This window comes from Neovison vison, chromosome 1, assembly GCF_020171115.1.
Source record: "Neovison vison isolate M4711 chromosome 1, ASM_NN_V1, whole genome shotgun sequence".
Classification (NCBI taxonomy): Eukaryota; Metazoa; Chordata; class Mammalia; order Carnivora; family Mustelidae; genus Neogale; species Neogale vison.
In genome coordinates, this window is record NC_058091.1 from 272,081,735 (window position 1) to 272,099,096 (window position 17,362).

The 17,362-nt window shown below is 43.8% G+C and overlaps 1 protein-coding gene across 2 annotated transcripts in view; it reads right to left on the bottom strand.

Annotated features, from left to right (window-relative positions):
- GRIA1 (glutamate ionotropic receptor AMPA type subunit 1) overlaps nucleotides 1-17,362 on the bottom strand; it is a 308,116-nt gene that overhangs the window by 132,625 nt on the left and 158,129 nt on the right. For both annotated transcript variants that reach the window (XM_044230963.1, XM_044230971.1), the window contains exons 4-5: nucleotides 16,742-16,926; nucleotides 11,633-11,686 (exon numbers count right to left, since the gene is read on the bottom strand). In XM_044230963.1, the coding sequence (XP_044086898.1) occupies nucleotides 11,633-11,686; nucleotides 16,742-16,926 (239 nt within the window). The remainder of the gene's footprint in view (nucleotides 1-11,632; nucleotides 11,687-16,741; nucleotides 16,927-17,362) is intronic.

A 17,362-nucleotide genomic window follows, 5' to 3' on the forward strand; every position in this document is an offset into this window, starting at 1 on the left:
TCCTAGATCCCTACCTTCCCTCTACCAAAGCAGCTCTGTTTTCTGTTTTACATGCTGGAGTTCTCCCCAAGATTCCATTTGAAAATAGACCTTTTAACTAAAAAGTTTGGAAACTTCTGAGCCAGTTGATTTCTCTCTTAAGGGCTCTTGGAGCTTTGATCTACATTTATGTGATCATATAGGTGTGTGCGCATGAATATGGATATATGTGAAGTCAGGGAATATTCCTGAGCTGAGAACTCACTTGTGTCCTCAAATCACCATATCTCTGCATAAGGGTCTTCACATTTTCCCGTTTTAGTCACTTTAACCAATCAAACCTTAAATGTGTCGTCACCGTACATAATCCCTGACAACATGTGGGCTTCTCTGATTCCTGCAAAGTCAATAAGATATTGTAGCTGTCTTTAAATCAGCTAAAACACTATCTGTATTGAAAAGCAAACACTAGTGTTAACTTAGTTAACACTAAGTTTCAAATGCAAAAGTGCATTTGAAACCAGGGAGGCAGATACCTGTATGCTTGGATATCCACCAACACACAAACACACCTACTGCCCACACAGGTGTCCTTTGTTGCCAAACCATTGTCACAGCCAGTCAGGGCCTCACAGACCAACTTCTCTCAGTCTGGGGGTTTAGGATAAAATGCTGACACTTGGTGGCAGAAGATCGAGGGCCCCAGACTGGGCTGTTGATGCATGGGTCAAGAAGCACATTGTCTGGCCTGGTATTGGTTAGTCGCTCAAAGTTTCCCTTTCTGTTAACTGTGTTGTAACTGGCTGCAGTCAGAGGTGACACCTGGCCAGGGCCAAAGAGCCAAAGATTAATTCAAAATTCAGCCTTGTATATGTGGGGCCTGGAGTTCTTTTTTTTTTTTTTTAATTTCTTTTCAGCATAACAGAATTCATTGTTTTTGCACCACACTCAGTGCTCCATGCAATAACGTGCCCTCCTTAATACCCCCCAACCTCCCACCTCCTGCCTCCTCAAAACCCTCAGATTGTTTTTCAGAGTCCATAGTCTCTCATGGGTTCACCTCCCCCTCCAATTTCCCTCAACTCCCATTTCCTCTCCATCTCCCTATGTCCTCCATGTTATTTGTTGTGCTCCACAAATAAGTGAAACAATACGATGCTTGACTCTGCTTGACTTATTTCACTCAGCATAATCTCTTCCAGTCCCATCCATGTTGCTACAAAAGTTGGGTATTCATCCTTTCTGATGGAGGCATAATATTCCATAGTGTATATGGACCACATCTTCCTTATCCATTCGTCCGTTGAAGGGCATCTTGGGTCTTTCCACAGTTTGGCGACTGTGGCCATTGCTGCTATAAACATTGGGGTACAGATGGGGCCTGAAGTTCTTGACTGTCTTGAAACCACCCACCTCTTCCTTTTACATTGACCCAAACCTTCCTGTTCAGAGATGATCAAGCAAAGGCTACAGAAAACCTACTTTTTGATGAAATGCCAGCTTAAGGGTTTATAGGGTCCCAATACAGTGGGTATCTATTGAATGCTTGGTGAAAAATGAATGAAAGTCCAAACACAGGATAAATTTGAAATCTCCTGGGAATGGGGAAAGGAATATTCTAGTGTACTCATTTATGCTCTCATTCATATGTGAGTACTTCATATTGCGAGGCACATATTACACGAAGGGATGAAACAGAATCACAGGTGTGCTCCCTGCTTTCAAGTTACTTAGGGTTAGTGAGAAAGGCCAGTGGTGCCCAAGTACTAGTAGAGCAGCTAATGAAAACACCTGACACTGGAGCTCAGGGAAGGCCTTCCCAGTGGAAGCAGTGAAGCCTGAGTGAGGATGTTTGGTCAGGTGAAAAGTATGGGGAATAACCCTCTGAGCAGAAAACACGCTTGCTCTGATGTTCAGATTCAGAGGACAAAGGACAGTGACTCAGAGGAAGCACATGTTACACATCAGCCTGGATTCAAATCTCAGCTCTTCTACCTCTTAGCTGTGTGGCCACAGGCAAACTTTAAACCTTTCTGGGCCTCAGTATCCTTCACGGCAAAATAAGGATTATTTATCTCCATCCTCTGACTGCGGCAAGGACTAACTATAGTAACATATGTTGGGTTCTTAAAATGATGCCTGGCACATAGCAAATACTCACCTAGAGCCCCGCAGCACATGGGGCTCCATGGTCCTTCCTCCCCTTATATTATCTGCTTTTCTGTTTTAAAAACAGGGACATGTAAGAAGTGAAGATGGAACACTTCTATTTGCACAGTACCCCGACCTCCCGCCTCAGTTGGTACTGAGGGTTCTGTCCTTTCTGTTTCTGAGCCGGCGGTAGCGAGGGGTTCCACGCTCTGAAGAGCATTTGCAGACACTGTCTTGCACATCTGGAATATCTGTTAGCTCAGCTTGGGAAGGATTATTCCAGATCAGCCAAGGTGTGCACGGTTTGCAAGAGCCAACCTTACAAACACTGAGTGCTCGAGATGAATGCAGCAGCGTCTCCCTTATGATGAAGAGCCAGTGTGGCTTAGAAATTTTGTGTTGAATTCCTGGGCTTTCAGAGAGAGGCAGGAAAACTAGAACCGTAAATTACAGATCTGCACAAGTCTTCGACAATTTATTCCTTTTAAAAACATCGTACCAATCTCCAACAAATTGAGACTCTCAAAAAAAAAATATATATATATATGTCTTTTTTTGCAAATGGTAATGAGTCAGTGGCAGAGTTGGGATGAGACCCCAGGTTTCTGCTGCACTCATTGTTCTAAAACTTGACATAAAATAGCTCATTTTATCTTTACCTTGTGAAGTACATATTCATGTCCCCACCTACAGATAAGGAAACTGAGGTACAGAGAGGCGAAGTGACTTGCTCAGAATCACAGCTAGTAAGTGGGTGACGGAAAATTCAATCCAGGCAGTTTCAGAAGAAAGGAGTCTGTCAGTTTTGCCAGTGGCCCAGTGGAGAACAAACCTAATCTTCAGAATTAGATCTGAGTTCAAATTCTAGCTTTAACTCCCTGACCTTGGAAAAGTTCCTTCAACAACTTGAACCTCTTTCTCTCAACTCACAAAGTGGGCATATAATCTCACCTTTCTTGGAGGGGCACAGAAACTCTCAGAGGTCTCTAGATTATTCTGGACCCTGGGGTACGAGTGTGAAGAGAAACACACTAGGCCTTGCCCAATGTAATGCTGGGACCACCCAGCAAGGGAGGATATTCTGGGATCTGGGATTTGGCTACTACTACCCTACTTCCTCTTTGCTTCCAGAGGCATCTGCAGTGTCAGCCCTGGTGATCATAAAGTAACCCATGTGTTCTCAGTGTTATAAGAGAATGACGGGAGGGCAGCTGGGGGAGGAAAGGGTGAACGGAAGGGACAAAGGGAAGCTGCAGGGGGTCGCATCAGTGAAGAGAGACTCTGATGGGATTGGGGAGGCGGGAAGGAGCACCTCTGAGCCTCTTCCTTGGTCTCCATGTTTCTGCTGGATTCTTTCTCTTACACACACACACACACACACACACACAGACGCACACTGTGGAAACTGAGAGGCAGCAGTGGGGGGAATGAAGCACAAACAGTTGCTCCAAATCCCAGGCCCAGCTCTGCTGTTTAACTTCTCCGTGACCTCAAGCAGGTCGCGTCCCCTCTCTGGGCCTATGTGCCCATTTATAAAATGAGGCGCTGGGTGAGAGGAGCTCCTAGGGACTCTTCAGCACCAGCTCTCCTGGCCCTTTCAAACCAGGGCAAAGGCATGCTCTCCACAGGACCACTGGCATGTGGATCCACTGTCTCCTTCCCAGACACCCTGCAGCCTGCAGAGGCCTCTCTAGCCGCTGACTGCCTTACTCCGTCAGCTCAGCGGCCGTTTAGGGAGGCTTGCATTCCTATCTCACACTGTGTGATTTTTTTCTCCAGCATTTTTTTTTTTTTAAATGGGTTCTAAAGCCCAGTGTGGAACCCAACGTGGGGCTTGACCTCACGACCCCAAGATCGAGACCTGAGCTGAGCTGAGCCGGACACTTAACCAACTGAGCCACCCAGGCTCTCTCATTCTTTAGAACTTTAGTTCCGTGTTCCAGTCCAGCTGGAAGACAAGGCCTCGTGGCTCCCAGGACAGAAGTCAAGCTGTGTGATTCTTCTTGTGTGAGAAGCTGCGCTAGGCTGGAGGACGTGCTCGGTCCGCCCTGGAGGCACACGCTGTGAGAAGGTACTGAGGGCACAGAGGGGCGTCCGCACTGGAGGAGCAGCACGGAGGAGACAACCAGCATAGGTGTTTCCAAGCACATGAAGGTTGCTTTGTGGAAGGGCAGCAGGCGTGTTCTGCAAGGCTTCTGAGGGAGCAGGTGGCGCCACAAATGCAGAGATGGTAGCATGGGGCAGCCTGGGCCCTCCTCGAGCAAGACTAGAAACCTCCGACTCCTTTGAGGAGAGAAAGGGCTGCTCAAGGCAGTGAGTTCCCCATCACTGGGTATCATTCAAGCAGGAACCAAATGGATGGGCTTCCGCTGGGATGGTGCAGAAGAGATTCTCGCTCTTCATTGGAAGTGGATTAAAAGCCCCCTTAGGCCCATCTTTCTCTACTCATGTGCATATTCATAACTGCGTTCACATTCTTACTACCTCTGCTGCTCTCAGCAGTTTGCAGTTAAGGATTTTGCCTGTAGGTGCATGGGATGTGTGGGTACACATATTGTTTATTTCCTGAGGGGTTATTTCCCTTATTCATCCATTTAGTGATTTTTTATTTTATTTTTTAATGATTTCATTTATTTGACAGACAGAGATCACAAGTAGGCAGAGAAGCAGGCAGAGAGAGAGGAGGAAGCAGGCTCCCTGCTGAGCACACAGCCCAACGCGGGGCTTGATCCCAAGACCCTGAGATCATGACTTGAGCCGAAGGCAGAAGCTTTATAAAAAATTAATTAATTAATTAATTAATTTTTAATAAACATATAATGTATTTTTATCCCCAGGGGTACAGGTCTGTGAATATCCAGGTTTGCACATTTCACAGCACTCATCATAGCACATGCCCTCCCCAATGTCCATATCCTCACCACCCACTCCCGTCCCCCATCCCCCCAGCAACCCTCAGTCTGTTTTTCGAGATTGAGTCTTTTATGGTTTGTCTCCCTCCCAATCCCATCTTCTTTCATTTTTTCTTTTCCTACCCCCCAACCCCCCACATTGCATCTCCACTTCCTCATATCAGGGAGATCATATAATAGTTGTCTTTCTCTGATTGACTTATTTCAAAGGCAGAAACTTTAACCAACTGAGCCACCTAGGCGCCCCACATTTAGTGATTTTTTTAAAGACCACCTGGTACATGTAATTCCCTCTACCAGGCCCTAGGAATTCATCAGTGAATAAGGCAGACCGGTTTCTTCCTCTAGGAGCTTAATGACAAACAGGGAGGAAGACATTATATAATGGTGAGGCAGTTGTGGATGGGATTTAGTTTGGGAGAGGGTCTCAAAGATAGTAGCGTGTCCCCAGATGTTAAATGTCTTTTCTTTTTCCACTAATGATAATGATGATGATGGTATGATGATTATTATGGTGGCAATTACTAACATTTATTGAGTGCTTATTTGGGCCAAATATTTATTATACACCCTTTATAACATACTGTCTTGCTTAATACCAATAAGGAGATAGATAATATCACATTATTCCCTCTTTTACAGATGAGGCAATGAAAGTTCAGAGTGAGTAGGTAACTTGACTAATGTCACACAGCTAATAGATATAAAGCCAGAATATAAACCCAGGTCTGTTTGATCTTCAACCACCCTTTCCAACCGCAGTACCACCTGCCTAACCAGAGGCTATGGAAATCAGGATGCCGGGTGTGGCCCAGAGACAGTGGGAAGAGAGCAGCAGAAGACAGTGGGCAAGGGTGACCGTACAGAAGGTGGAGACATTTCTCAGCAGAGGAGAGAAGGAGACTGGAGAACAGCTTCTTCTCGGGACTGACAGGGCAGAGGGCAGCAGCACAGAGCTGGGGGATTGGGTTTACTCTTCTCTGGACCAAACCTTCCAACTCTTAACTCTTTACGGGAGTTATTATACAACCGCATGGTAGAAATGGCTAACTGTTCTGATCCCCAAATACCCTAGTGAGACCTGGAGTGACCTGATCTCAATGTCTCTCCCTCAGCTTCCTTATCCCTTGAAATTATAATGAAATTCCATCAGTGTATAACTAAAAATGTATCCAATAGGAGTTGAGAGCCTAAGTTTAAGTTCCAGGCCTACTGCAGGCGAGGTTTAAACTCAAGCCTTCCTGGAGTGCCTGGGTGGCTCAGTGGGTTAAAGCCTCTGCCTTCGGCTCGGGTCGTGATCCCAGGGTCCTGGGATCGAGCCCCATGTCGGGCTCTCTGCTCCGCGGGGAGCCTGCTTCCTCCTTTCTCTCTGCCTGCCTCTCTGCCTACTTGTGATTTCTCTCGCTCTGTCAAATAAATAAAATCTTAAAAAAAAAAAAAAGATATTAGATTTAAACTCAAGCCTTCCTGCCAAGAACCATCTCCCTCAGTCCCCCAAACCCTCACTCCTTCCTCCACTTCCCCACACTCAGCGGTCACAAGGCACATCCTAGGCATGTGGCCTTTGGAGTCCCATGGTCCTGGAGGGGAAGCCCAGCTCCGTCACTCTATCAACGTGGCAACTTTGGAAAATTCACTAATCTTTCTGAACCTGTTTCTTCATCTGAAAAGTGGGGATAATATTATCAAGGGCTGTGGTAGGGTTTAATAGATAGGCATCTAAGCATTTTAAGTATTCCTGGAATGTAGCAATGATTAAGTGAATTATAGTAGTTACTGCCATTGTAATTATTGACACGTTATCCATGAGGGCTTTAAGGAATTCTTGGTCAGTGGCTCCCAGAGGGTTGGCATCAGGTTAGGCTGATAGACCTATTTTTATGCCCACACTACTAGGTTTTTGTCAGATTCCTGAGAGCCCAACTATATTGACTAGGTGCTTGCCTTCCTCTCTGCAGCTCAGATTCTGGCTCTGAGCCTTGGTTCCCACATCTGTAAAATGGAGGTGATGAATTCTACCTTGCTGACTTCACTGGAGTATTGTGATTCTCAAAAGCCAGTGGTGTGATTCTTGAGAAAATGCACATAAACTATAACAGTTGTGAAAATGGGAGATTGCTGTTACTTTTACTGTTATTAATCCCTAAGGAGGTACCAAATGGTCCATACTGAAAAAGAATCAACACCTTCAGTGTTTCTCAAACTGGGGTCTGCTGGACCCTTTGTAAGTTCTCAGAGGTCTGCTAATTCTCTATAAGCATTTTAAAATGTGCTTTTTTGTTTCAGTAAAACTCTAATCATCAGTATTAATAATCTGGTCATTTGTTTCGGGATGTGGTTACTCATTTTTATAATTCCAGTGACATGATTAGCTCAATGCTTCCCAAACTGACTCTGCAGATGCATTGTCTGGGGGTGGGGGGGAGACAATGTTTTGAGAAACACTTGTTTTGAGAAACACTCTGTTTTGAGAAACACTAGTTTGGTCTAAGATATGCTGTTGATGTATCACAAAGATAAGCTATAATTCTGGAGGGCCCTGACTGGTAGATGTCTGCTTTGATCACAATGTCAGAGTCAGGAATGAGCACGGATTTGGGGTTTGGAGGAGGATGGCTAGCTAGATTGGATAGCCTGGTCCTCTGGTGGGTTCCAGGGCCTAGATGCTTCTTTAAGAAATAATGGTATTTGGGGGCGCCTGGCTGGCTCAGTGGGTTAAGCCTCTGCCTTCGGCTCAGGTCATGATCTCAGGGTCCTAGGATCGAGCCCCGCATGGGGCTCTCTGCTCGGCAGGGAGCCTGCTTCCCCATCTCTCTGACTGACTCTCTGCCTACTTGTGATGTCTTTCTCTCTCTCTCTCTCAAATAAATAAACAAAATCTTAAAAAAAAAAAAAAAAAGAAATAATAGTATGGGGTGCCTGGGTGGCTCAGTTAGTGGAGCATCCGGCTCTTGATTTTGGCTGGGGTCATGGTCTTGGGGTTGTGAGATCGAGCCCTGCACTGGGCTCTGTGCTGGGCATGGAGCCCGCTTGGGATTCTCTCTCTCCTTCTGACTGTCTTCCCCCCCCATCTCCCACCACCACTCATGCTCTCTCTCTCTCTTTAAAAATAAAAAAAGAAAGAATGGTAGAGTTCTCCAATTTCTGCAAGGTTCAAGTACATTGTATGGACTTACCAGTGCTCTAGAAATATAAATATACATCTATCCCATATAAGATAGGGATACATGAACAAGCATATATATGTATGTGTGTGTGTATATACATGTACCCCTAGAATACGTGATGTACAGATGAGTAGATTCAGTCTATGTGGTAAGAATTCCCCCACCTATGCAGACCAGTGTTTAACCTTCAAAACAGGGTGTCATCCAGCAACATCTTTGATCTTCCCCATGACAGTATAATCATGCAGATCACTGTCATTCCCAGTTGACAGATAAGGAGACTGAGGCCTGGAGAGTTGCCCAGGATCACAGAGCTCGCTAAGGTGGTGTCTGGACAAAAAGAGTGGGTGGGGGGCAGGGAAGGTTCATGGTTGTTTTTACTCCCTGTCCCTAAAGCTCTCCTCTTGGACGCATAGTCTCCTTCCCTGCTCTCTTTCAGCAGTCCCCCGAAGCTGGCTATCTGAATTCTCCAAAGTGATCGTTTAGAAAAATGCAGTTGGCTACTTTGGAGCTCGTGCACTCCATTTCTCTTGTGCAGAGAGAACTGTGAAATAAAAGTGTAGCTCCCTCCTTTTGTTAAACCTTTCAAAAGCTTCCTTGGTTTCTAACTCTGTAATTATACCCTAATCACAAACACTCTGAAGGAGGGGGTCAGTTCCATGCAGCAGCAGGCTAATTATGTGGCGGAATTTCTAAAAATTATCATCTTATAAATTGCGTTATTTCTCTGAAGGGGGAAGAAAAACACACACCACATACTCGCCTATGTTTCGAACTGAATTAATTAGTAATTTGAAGCCTAATTATCAACTAATCTATTGGAACATGCAAGTCTTTTGTATTTGGATGGTATATGCAATTTGCATCCTATTAGCCGGCAGTTGTAAGGGTTTGAGAGCTCATTAGGTCAGAAGAAGAAGAATGCAGATCAGAAGGATACAGAAGCCCAAGGGGCTGACTCGGTGATGCAGTGACCAAAGGGTCACTTGGCAACAGATGGAGGCTGGCAATTTAATTATCTGGGGTCTTTTGGTGGCTCCAAGGCCACTGATATGTAATTTCTATCTTACCCTAGAGAGGCGATTATGCATGCCCTCGCTGTTGTTCTGTGTATTCTCCAGCAGCAGGGTGCTCACACAGTCTGTACGGAGAGGCGTGCTGGAGCCCTGCATATGGCGTTGGATGCTGCCTGCTCACCTTGGTGCTAGGCCTAGCTCCATCCCTGACTTGCTGCATGCCCAGGCCACACCACCTTGCTGGTTTTATTTCTCTACAAGCAAAGGAGACTTAGATGACATTGATTTCTGAAGTCCCTTCCAGCTCTAGGGAGCTGGGACTTGAGGGATGTTGAACCTGCTTTATTACAAAGTCAAAAATTCTGTCTGTGCAATTTTTTTTTTTTTTTTTTTAGGGTGAGGCTCTTTTTCCCTAAAAGTCTCTGGAGAGCTACCCACCATTTAAAAGGCAAATACCTTTGAGAAATGTAACATATTTAGCTATTAACATCTGGGTCTAAATTAACCTATTTCAATGAGCCCTTCTCATTTCTGGTCCTGAGCCTGAAATATTGGGACAATCAAGTCAATGAAGTTTTGAAGGGAAATGTTTAGGTAGGGACTTGTTTAAGAATGGAGATGGGGTCAGAAAGAGCAATAGGAATTAAGGATTAGACAGGATGTTTGGTCCCTTGTTTCGATCTTACATTTTGACCTTTACATACAGCCAGACCTAGTAGAATATTGTTTTACTAATGACCTTTGTTCCAAAAATAAGTAGAAAATAGCAATTTTTAATTCCATTAATTATTAATGTTACTCATAAAAATAATCAACACCAAATAACATGCCTAAAACTAACATGATACACTTTGTTATAAATAAAAATTTAAAAATTACATTTTCATGCAAACAAAATTATAAAGACAAGCCAGGATAACAAGCACACTTTGTAGAAAAAGCTACCAGATGGGGAAAACCGCTAACTGCCCAAACTGTCACACTGGCAGAATGTGTTATTGGTTAAAATATTTTAATCAATATAAAAACTTATTGATTTGTTGGGAGATATAACCACTTTGGAAAGTAATTTTGCATTTCTTCAAGATGTTAAACACAGAGTGAGCCTATAACCCAGCAATTCCATTCCTAGGTTTGTACTCAAGAGAAAGGTATGTACCTAAATGTTCATAGCAGCTTATTTATAATAGGTAAAAAGCGAAAACCACCCAAATGTTCATCAACCAATGAATGGATAAACAAAATGCAGTGTAGCCATAGAAGAGAATATTATTTGGCAATGAAAACGAGTAAGGTACCATGCATGCTACAGTATGGAGGAACTTTGAAAACATGATGCTAGGTGAAAGAAGCCAGTCACAAAGGAGCACAGATTGTATGATTCTGCCTACACGCAGTGTCCAGAATAGGCAAATACTCACAAAGTAGATTGCTAGTTGCCTAGGGCTGGGGGCAGGAATTTAGAGAGCAATGGGGAATGGGTGCTGCTGGGTATGGGGTTTCTTTTTTGGGATGACGAAAAAATTCTAAAGTTAGATTGTGGGGACGGTTTCATAATTCTGTGAATATATTAAAAAGCAATGGATTGGACACTTTATGTGGATGAACAGTATGGTATGTGAATTACATCACCATGAGGAACTTTAAAAAATGTAAACAGTGGGACTAACGGCAAGATAAAATTACATTTAGCTTTGGATAAAATTCTGGAAGAATCAAACTTCATGATAAAAAAGGTAGATGGTCAAAACATGACCCAGGAAAAATAGAATTGCCAGGAATTATGGCCACAAAAGAAGACTCCTAATGGCACATGTTATTAGGTAAAATTTCATATGAATAAAAATGATTTGATGACTCAAATCTTCATAACATTGAAAATGATTGTGTCCAATAAAAAGAGCTAGAATACATTAAAATGAAAACAAAATTTTTTAAGAAGATAGGGTTACTTTATACCACATAGAAAAGTGAGTAAAAACTAAATTGACATAATATTGTTCATGTTGTATAATTGCTTTCTGGTTAAAGAGCTGTCAATGCCAGTATCATTGTGATTCCAGTGTTTGTACTTAGAAAGAGTAAAACTGCGACTGGTGTCAAAATAGAGGGGTGGAAACACCTTGTATCTCTTCAAAGATGGGCAGTTTTGTACTAACTATCAAGAGGCAGAGCTGATTGAACCTGCCCTTGTGATGACCCCCTCTTCTAAGGAAGATGAGAGGGTTACCACAGTGTGCCATGGTCTGACAAATGGGGAATGTGGAGGGGAGCAGGCAAGCTTAGTATTGCAGCTCTGAGTTGCCGCTCCCACCCAGGCAGTTCCCATTAGCTGGGGGCCGCAGAAGCAAGGTAGGGCCTGTATCTGCAGCGGTGCATAAGCTGAACAGCCATGCATGGTACTCACCAGATTTGCAAGGATGTAGTGGTAGCCGATGCCGTTCTTCTCCAGCTTTATGATCTACAAAACACAATGGGAAGGGATTCATCAATCAGATTTGCAATTAAAGCAACAATGGCAATGATAGTAGCAACCAACAGCGAGTGCTTACAGTGTATCCTGTTCTATCCTAAGTATTCCAAGTACAGTATTGGTGGCATTATGGTTACCCTCATTTTATGATGATGAGGAGAGATTAAATGGCATGGAGAGATTAAATAAACTCCCTAAGGTTACTCAGCTATTAAGTGGCAGATGCAGGATTTGAAATTAGTTTTGTCTGATAATACATGTAGAGGAGCGTCATCATAACTCCCCCGGCCCCCCGCCCAATTCAGATGAAATGTTTATTTCACTTCTTCATCCATAAAGCCTTTCCTGGGATGGAGATTCTTTCCTTGTGTGAATCTGAAGCTGTGTTGAATTCACTGCCACTGTCATGACATTACCTGCTGCTTGGATGGATGGATGGATGGATGTGAGTGGATGGTCAGATGGGTAGGTTCTTGACCTTCAACTCCTTGCATAAACCATATTCAGATCCAGTTCCTTCTTTCCCTGAATACTGTGACCTCTTCCCTAAACTAGTTGGATACCCAGGAATTAACTGACCACTCAACCTGGAAGTTGGAAGGACATGTCAGGATCAGATGGTCCAGTCTTCCACTGTATAGATGGGAAGTTAAGGCCTAGAGAGGGGAAATGATTTGCCCAGATCCTGCAGCAGTGCCAAGACAGGAACCTGACTGTTGTGAGTCTTTGTATGTAACCCAATTATGATTAATCAGTAAGAGCCAGGGCCCCCAAAACTCCTCCATCCTCATTGTGCAGACTTTTGTAATCACTGTGGGCAGAAAAAATATTTGTGGGATGAATTGTCCAGGGGTTTGCTCAGGCAGCCAGACACGCCACCCAAGGAACAGCTAAGAGCATAGCCCTAGCTCAGCCTGCAAGTTAACTTGATCTATTTCTTCATTTTTTAATCATGAAATTGGGGTTAGTACATTCTGCTCACTGCCTCTCCTGCACTCTTACAAGAAGGCATAAAACATATGAGAAGCACTTGGGCTTCTTGTCTAACTGAATAAATTTTCAAGGTTATTAAAACCCACATTTAGACATCTACTTAATTGGATGTATGTGCAGAGCAGCTCACATATTTTTTTAATGTAGGGAATAATTAAATGCAAGCACACACAATGCATATTCTGAAACAGTGGTTAGATTGTGAAATTCCAGGCCACGGAGCTCAAATACTATTGGGATGATAGTTTTATTAATAATTCTTCATTACTTTTCCATCTTCTTGTCAAATGGTTTGCTGCCCTTTCAATAATAAGACACCTTTACCAAAAACCTATCTAGCTTCTAATAAACACAAAATAGCAAATAAGAGATCTTTCAAAACCTGCCACATTTAGGCAATGGATAAGAATAGTCTCTGCAAGATAAAATTACAGATTGAAACGTAAGAAACAGATGACAATTGATGACTTTGGGTTGATAAAAATTAGCAGTTGCATATGGTTCAACATAATGCCAACCTTCCCACCCGTTCTTTTCACCTACCAATCCACTGCCCTCTCTTCCCTTCTTTCACAAACATCAATTAAGTGCTTATTCTGTATCAAGCACTAAGCTCTGGATAGAGTGGGAACGGAGACATAAATGGTCCTTGCTCCCTGGGGTCCCACTTTACTGCAGTGAGACCCACACTAGATGGAGAGGTGAATGCCCCTGGGTTACAAACTGAAAGGCTGTTATAAAGGCAATGTACAAGTTCACCTGGAGCCCCGTAGCTTTGCTCACCCTATTACTTCAAAGCTCATTTCCACTGGACTGCCTTAATTCATAATCTTTGCGTCTGGAATGTCCTTTCCCATTCTCTCTGATTATTCATAACCTTTATGGCAGAGGTCAAATCCCAGCTACTCTGTAAAACCTTCTCTGATTCATTAATGCAGCCAGCAGATACTTACTGAACAAGGATGATATGCTGAGCACTGTGCTGTGTGCTGGGGACAGCCTGTGGCCCTGTGAGGCAGGGTCCTTGTGCCCTCCCTAAACTGAACTGACGTTTTAGTAGGGAGACAGATGGTAAATATATAAACAGATAAATGAGCCAGATTTCAGCAAGTGGGAATCACTATGAAGGCAGTAAAGCAGGGTGATAGCCTAATCCTGGTCTCTCTCATCTCTAACTCATTCTGAACTTAATGACTGTACTATATAATTTGCTGTCTAATATATTGACAAAGCATTATATTCTAATAACCCTATTCCTTGCTCACAAACCTTTACTGACTCCACTGTCTATGGAATAAACCCCAAACTCTTTAGAGCAGTTTCCAAGAATAGCCTCAATCATGTGACTGTCACCGTCTCCCAATGGACACGTAGCATCTTCCACCTGCCTTGCTAGGTCAGTCTATGAACCCCAGCACTCACATGCCCTCTGGGCTGCCCTACATGCCCTTCTTTCCAGCTTAATGCCTCTTATCCATCCAATGACTACCTGTACATATTCAGACCTATCTCACATTTGGTATCTTTCCTAGAGCCTTCATTGATTCCTTATTCTTTCTAGGCACTCAGAAAATATGTATTGAATACCTTCAAGGTACCCAGCACTGTTCAAGGCACTGTGGATACCACAAAGAACATAAACTAAAAATCCTTGTCCTCCTAATGCCAGTGTTCTGATTGGGGGACTGGAGACAGAGATAGGCAATTCCATACCTGGAATTGAGAATCACTGTCTTCCTCCTTAGGTCAGGCAGGATGTTTGTATTAGACTGAAAAGATCCCAATTCAAGTGTTCAATTGTTTAAAATTATGTCAAGATGTCAGACTCTAAGCCATTAGATGTAAATTCGAGACCCATCACTGTTACCAACTAGTTGTCTGAATTGAAGGCAAATCAGCCAATGGGACCCTCAGTTATCCCACCTGTAAACTGTGAATGCAGGTGGTAAATCAAGTGATCTGTAAGATCCATTCAGCTCTTTGGCCTTGCTTTTCAGAACAGAAGAATCCAACAGTTAAAAGAGTTAATATACTACCATCTAAAATGCCCATACAAACGAGTCCCTTTCTTACAAAATATAAGTTTGTCTTTTGGCAGAGAAGGTGGCTAGAGACAGCAGAGACTGAAAAGTTACATTTTGGGGAAGGTTGGGCTCCACAGCCAGACTAAGATGACTTTGACGTCCTGCTTTTCTTACGTGCTAGCTGTGAATTCCCAGGCAAGTACAGTCCCTTATTTCTTCATTTATAAATTAGGGGAAGTGATAGAAGTGGTTTTCTAGAGTAGACGTGAAGATGAGGTAGTGTGATGCATGGGAAGGACTCGGCATGGTGTCTGGTACATGGCAGGTGCTCAGAAAATGGTAGCACTGGCCACCGTCTTTATTACAGAACAACAAAGGACAAATCATCAGTCTGTTAAGCATATCTAATTATCATTCAGTACTTTTTCCAACTGCTATCTCATCCAGTCTTTTTCTCAGCTCTGTAGAGCAGGAGCCATCATTCCTATTTTATAGATGAGGACACTTATGCCCAAAGAAGGAAGTGATTCAAGAAGGTAGTACTAGGTGGTGCTAGAAAAAGCAGAACTGGGCAAAGCCTTATTATATTGATCACTTTCTGTGGGGCAGGTTCTGTTCTAAGTGCTTTACATGAATAGATTCTTCTAACTCTCACAGGAGCCCTCTGAAGAAAGCTGTATTATTACTATGCCCATTTCACAGATCAGGAATCTGAGACATAGAAAGATGAAAAACCTGGCCAAGGTTATGGAGGTAGTAAAGACTAGAGCTGGGGTTTAACTTGCAGCTACTTTGGCTGCAGGGTCTCTGTGTTTAACCATTACCTGATACTGCCTTGTTTAACTTGCATTCAAATCCCTTGAGTCCAGCCCAGAGAAGGCCCATCTCATGGAAACAATTTTTGCTGGTTTCTCACTCTCTCTCTCTTTTTTAAAGACTTTATTTATTTATATGACACACAGAGAGAAAGATCACAAGTAGGAGAGAAGCAGGCAGAGAGAGAGGGGGAAGGAGGCCCCCTGCTGAGTGGAGAGCCCGATTCGGGGCTTGATCCCAGGACCCTGAGATCATGACCTGAGCCCAAGTCAGAGGCTTAACCCGCTAAGCCACCCAGGCGCCCCTGGTTTCTCTTTCCAAGAGGGGAGACCAGATCCATACTTAGTGGAGTAGAAAACATACGTAATGCCTTAAACAATTCTCGATTTTCAGAATCGCCCTTGTTCTGTTGCTGGCGAGATTCTGTTAGTGGCAAGATTCCTGATGGGGATCCCAGGGTCTTGAAAGGCCATCAGCAAGCTTTGTCACGTTGTCAAGTACCTAAAACTACCATCTGTAATTATACAGCCCTGTTAGAGAATGATCGCCAAATCTACCTTCTTGCTAGTTCACCTGGATACACAAGTGTAAGCTTGTCAGAAAGACAAAAGATCAAGAAAGGCCTGCTGCTTGTGTAGTGGGTACATACTCTCATTCTGAGAACGGGAAGAACCATGGCTTAGAGTCCTGGCTAAAAACTATTGGGATCACAGTGCCCTTTCACAGAATGTACAATCAGTGGATTTCTCAGACACATGAGTGTATTCAGGGAAACAGCAGAGAGGTGCCTGCTGCATCCCTGCACTCAAACCAGGGCAGTGGGCCGGATGGATGAGATGGCAACTGCCAGATCATGAGTGACAGAACCCAGAGCTGAACCTAGGAATCTGGCTCTAGCAGTCTGTGTTCCCCATGTGACAGTGCTTCACAGACTCTAAAATGCAGTGCAATCTGCTTTTTCACCATAGAGGGAAACCCTGGAGGTTAGTTTTTGGTCAGCTGATCTGAGAACCATGGGAAGCTCTAGGTCCAGTCTCCTATTGTTTGTGCTATTTTATAAAAATTCAGAACTAAAATGTATAAATTACAGAAGGTGGGGAAGAAGTCACCTTCCGATATTGTCAAGCGCTCTCTCTGTGGGCAAAAGGCTGTCCAGTTTGCTCTTGAACCCCTCCCCTCACCCAGTCTGAGCCTTTGCTGCACGCACTACCTGGCCCAAGATGGCGTTGAGGCGTTCTGATTCACAGTCCACCACCACAAGCCGCTCCTTTTTCTTTTCCAGGTCCTGAAAGAGCATCCGGTATCCCTCCTCTGTGGTGGTCAAAATGTTGACCGCTGTCACCTGCCAGTTCTTCTCGGCAGCTGTGTCCAGGACTTTCTGCAGGACGGACAGACCTGGAAATCGTAAGTTGGAGAAGTGGCCGTCAGGATCCACAGGTACCACTCGCCTCCATTCGGCACCCACTTCCCTGGTCACACCACACCGGCTCCTCCACCAAACTCAGCTCAGCTTTTTCCCACCGTGCAAGTCAGAGCTCACTGAAGGCAGGCAGTGAGTCTCTTCTGTCCTTCTGTTTCCAGAACTTTGCAGACAGTAGTGTTAGTGATTAAAAATATAACCAAAGGCTCAAATCCTGATGCTACAATATATTGGTTAAATGACCTTATACAGACTACTTAACTTCTTCAAACTTCAGTTTCTTTAATGGTAAAATGGTGGTGTTATTAAATGCCTACGTCGTCATGTCATGAGGATTAAATAAGAATGTCTGATACATGGCAAGGGTTTTATAAATATTATGGGGCATTTAGTAGCTGCTTATTAAGTGTG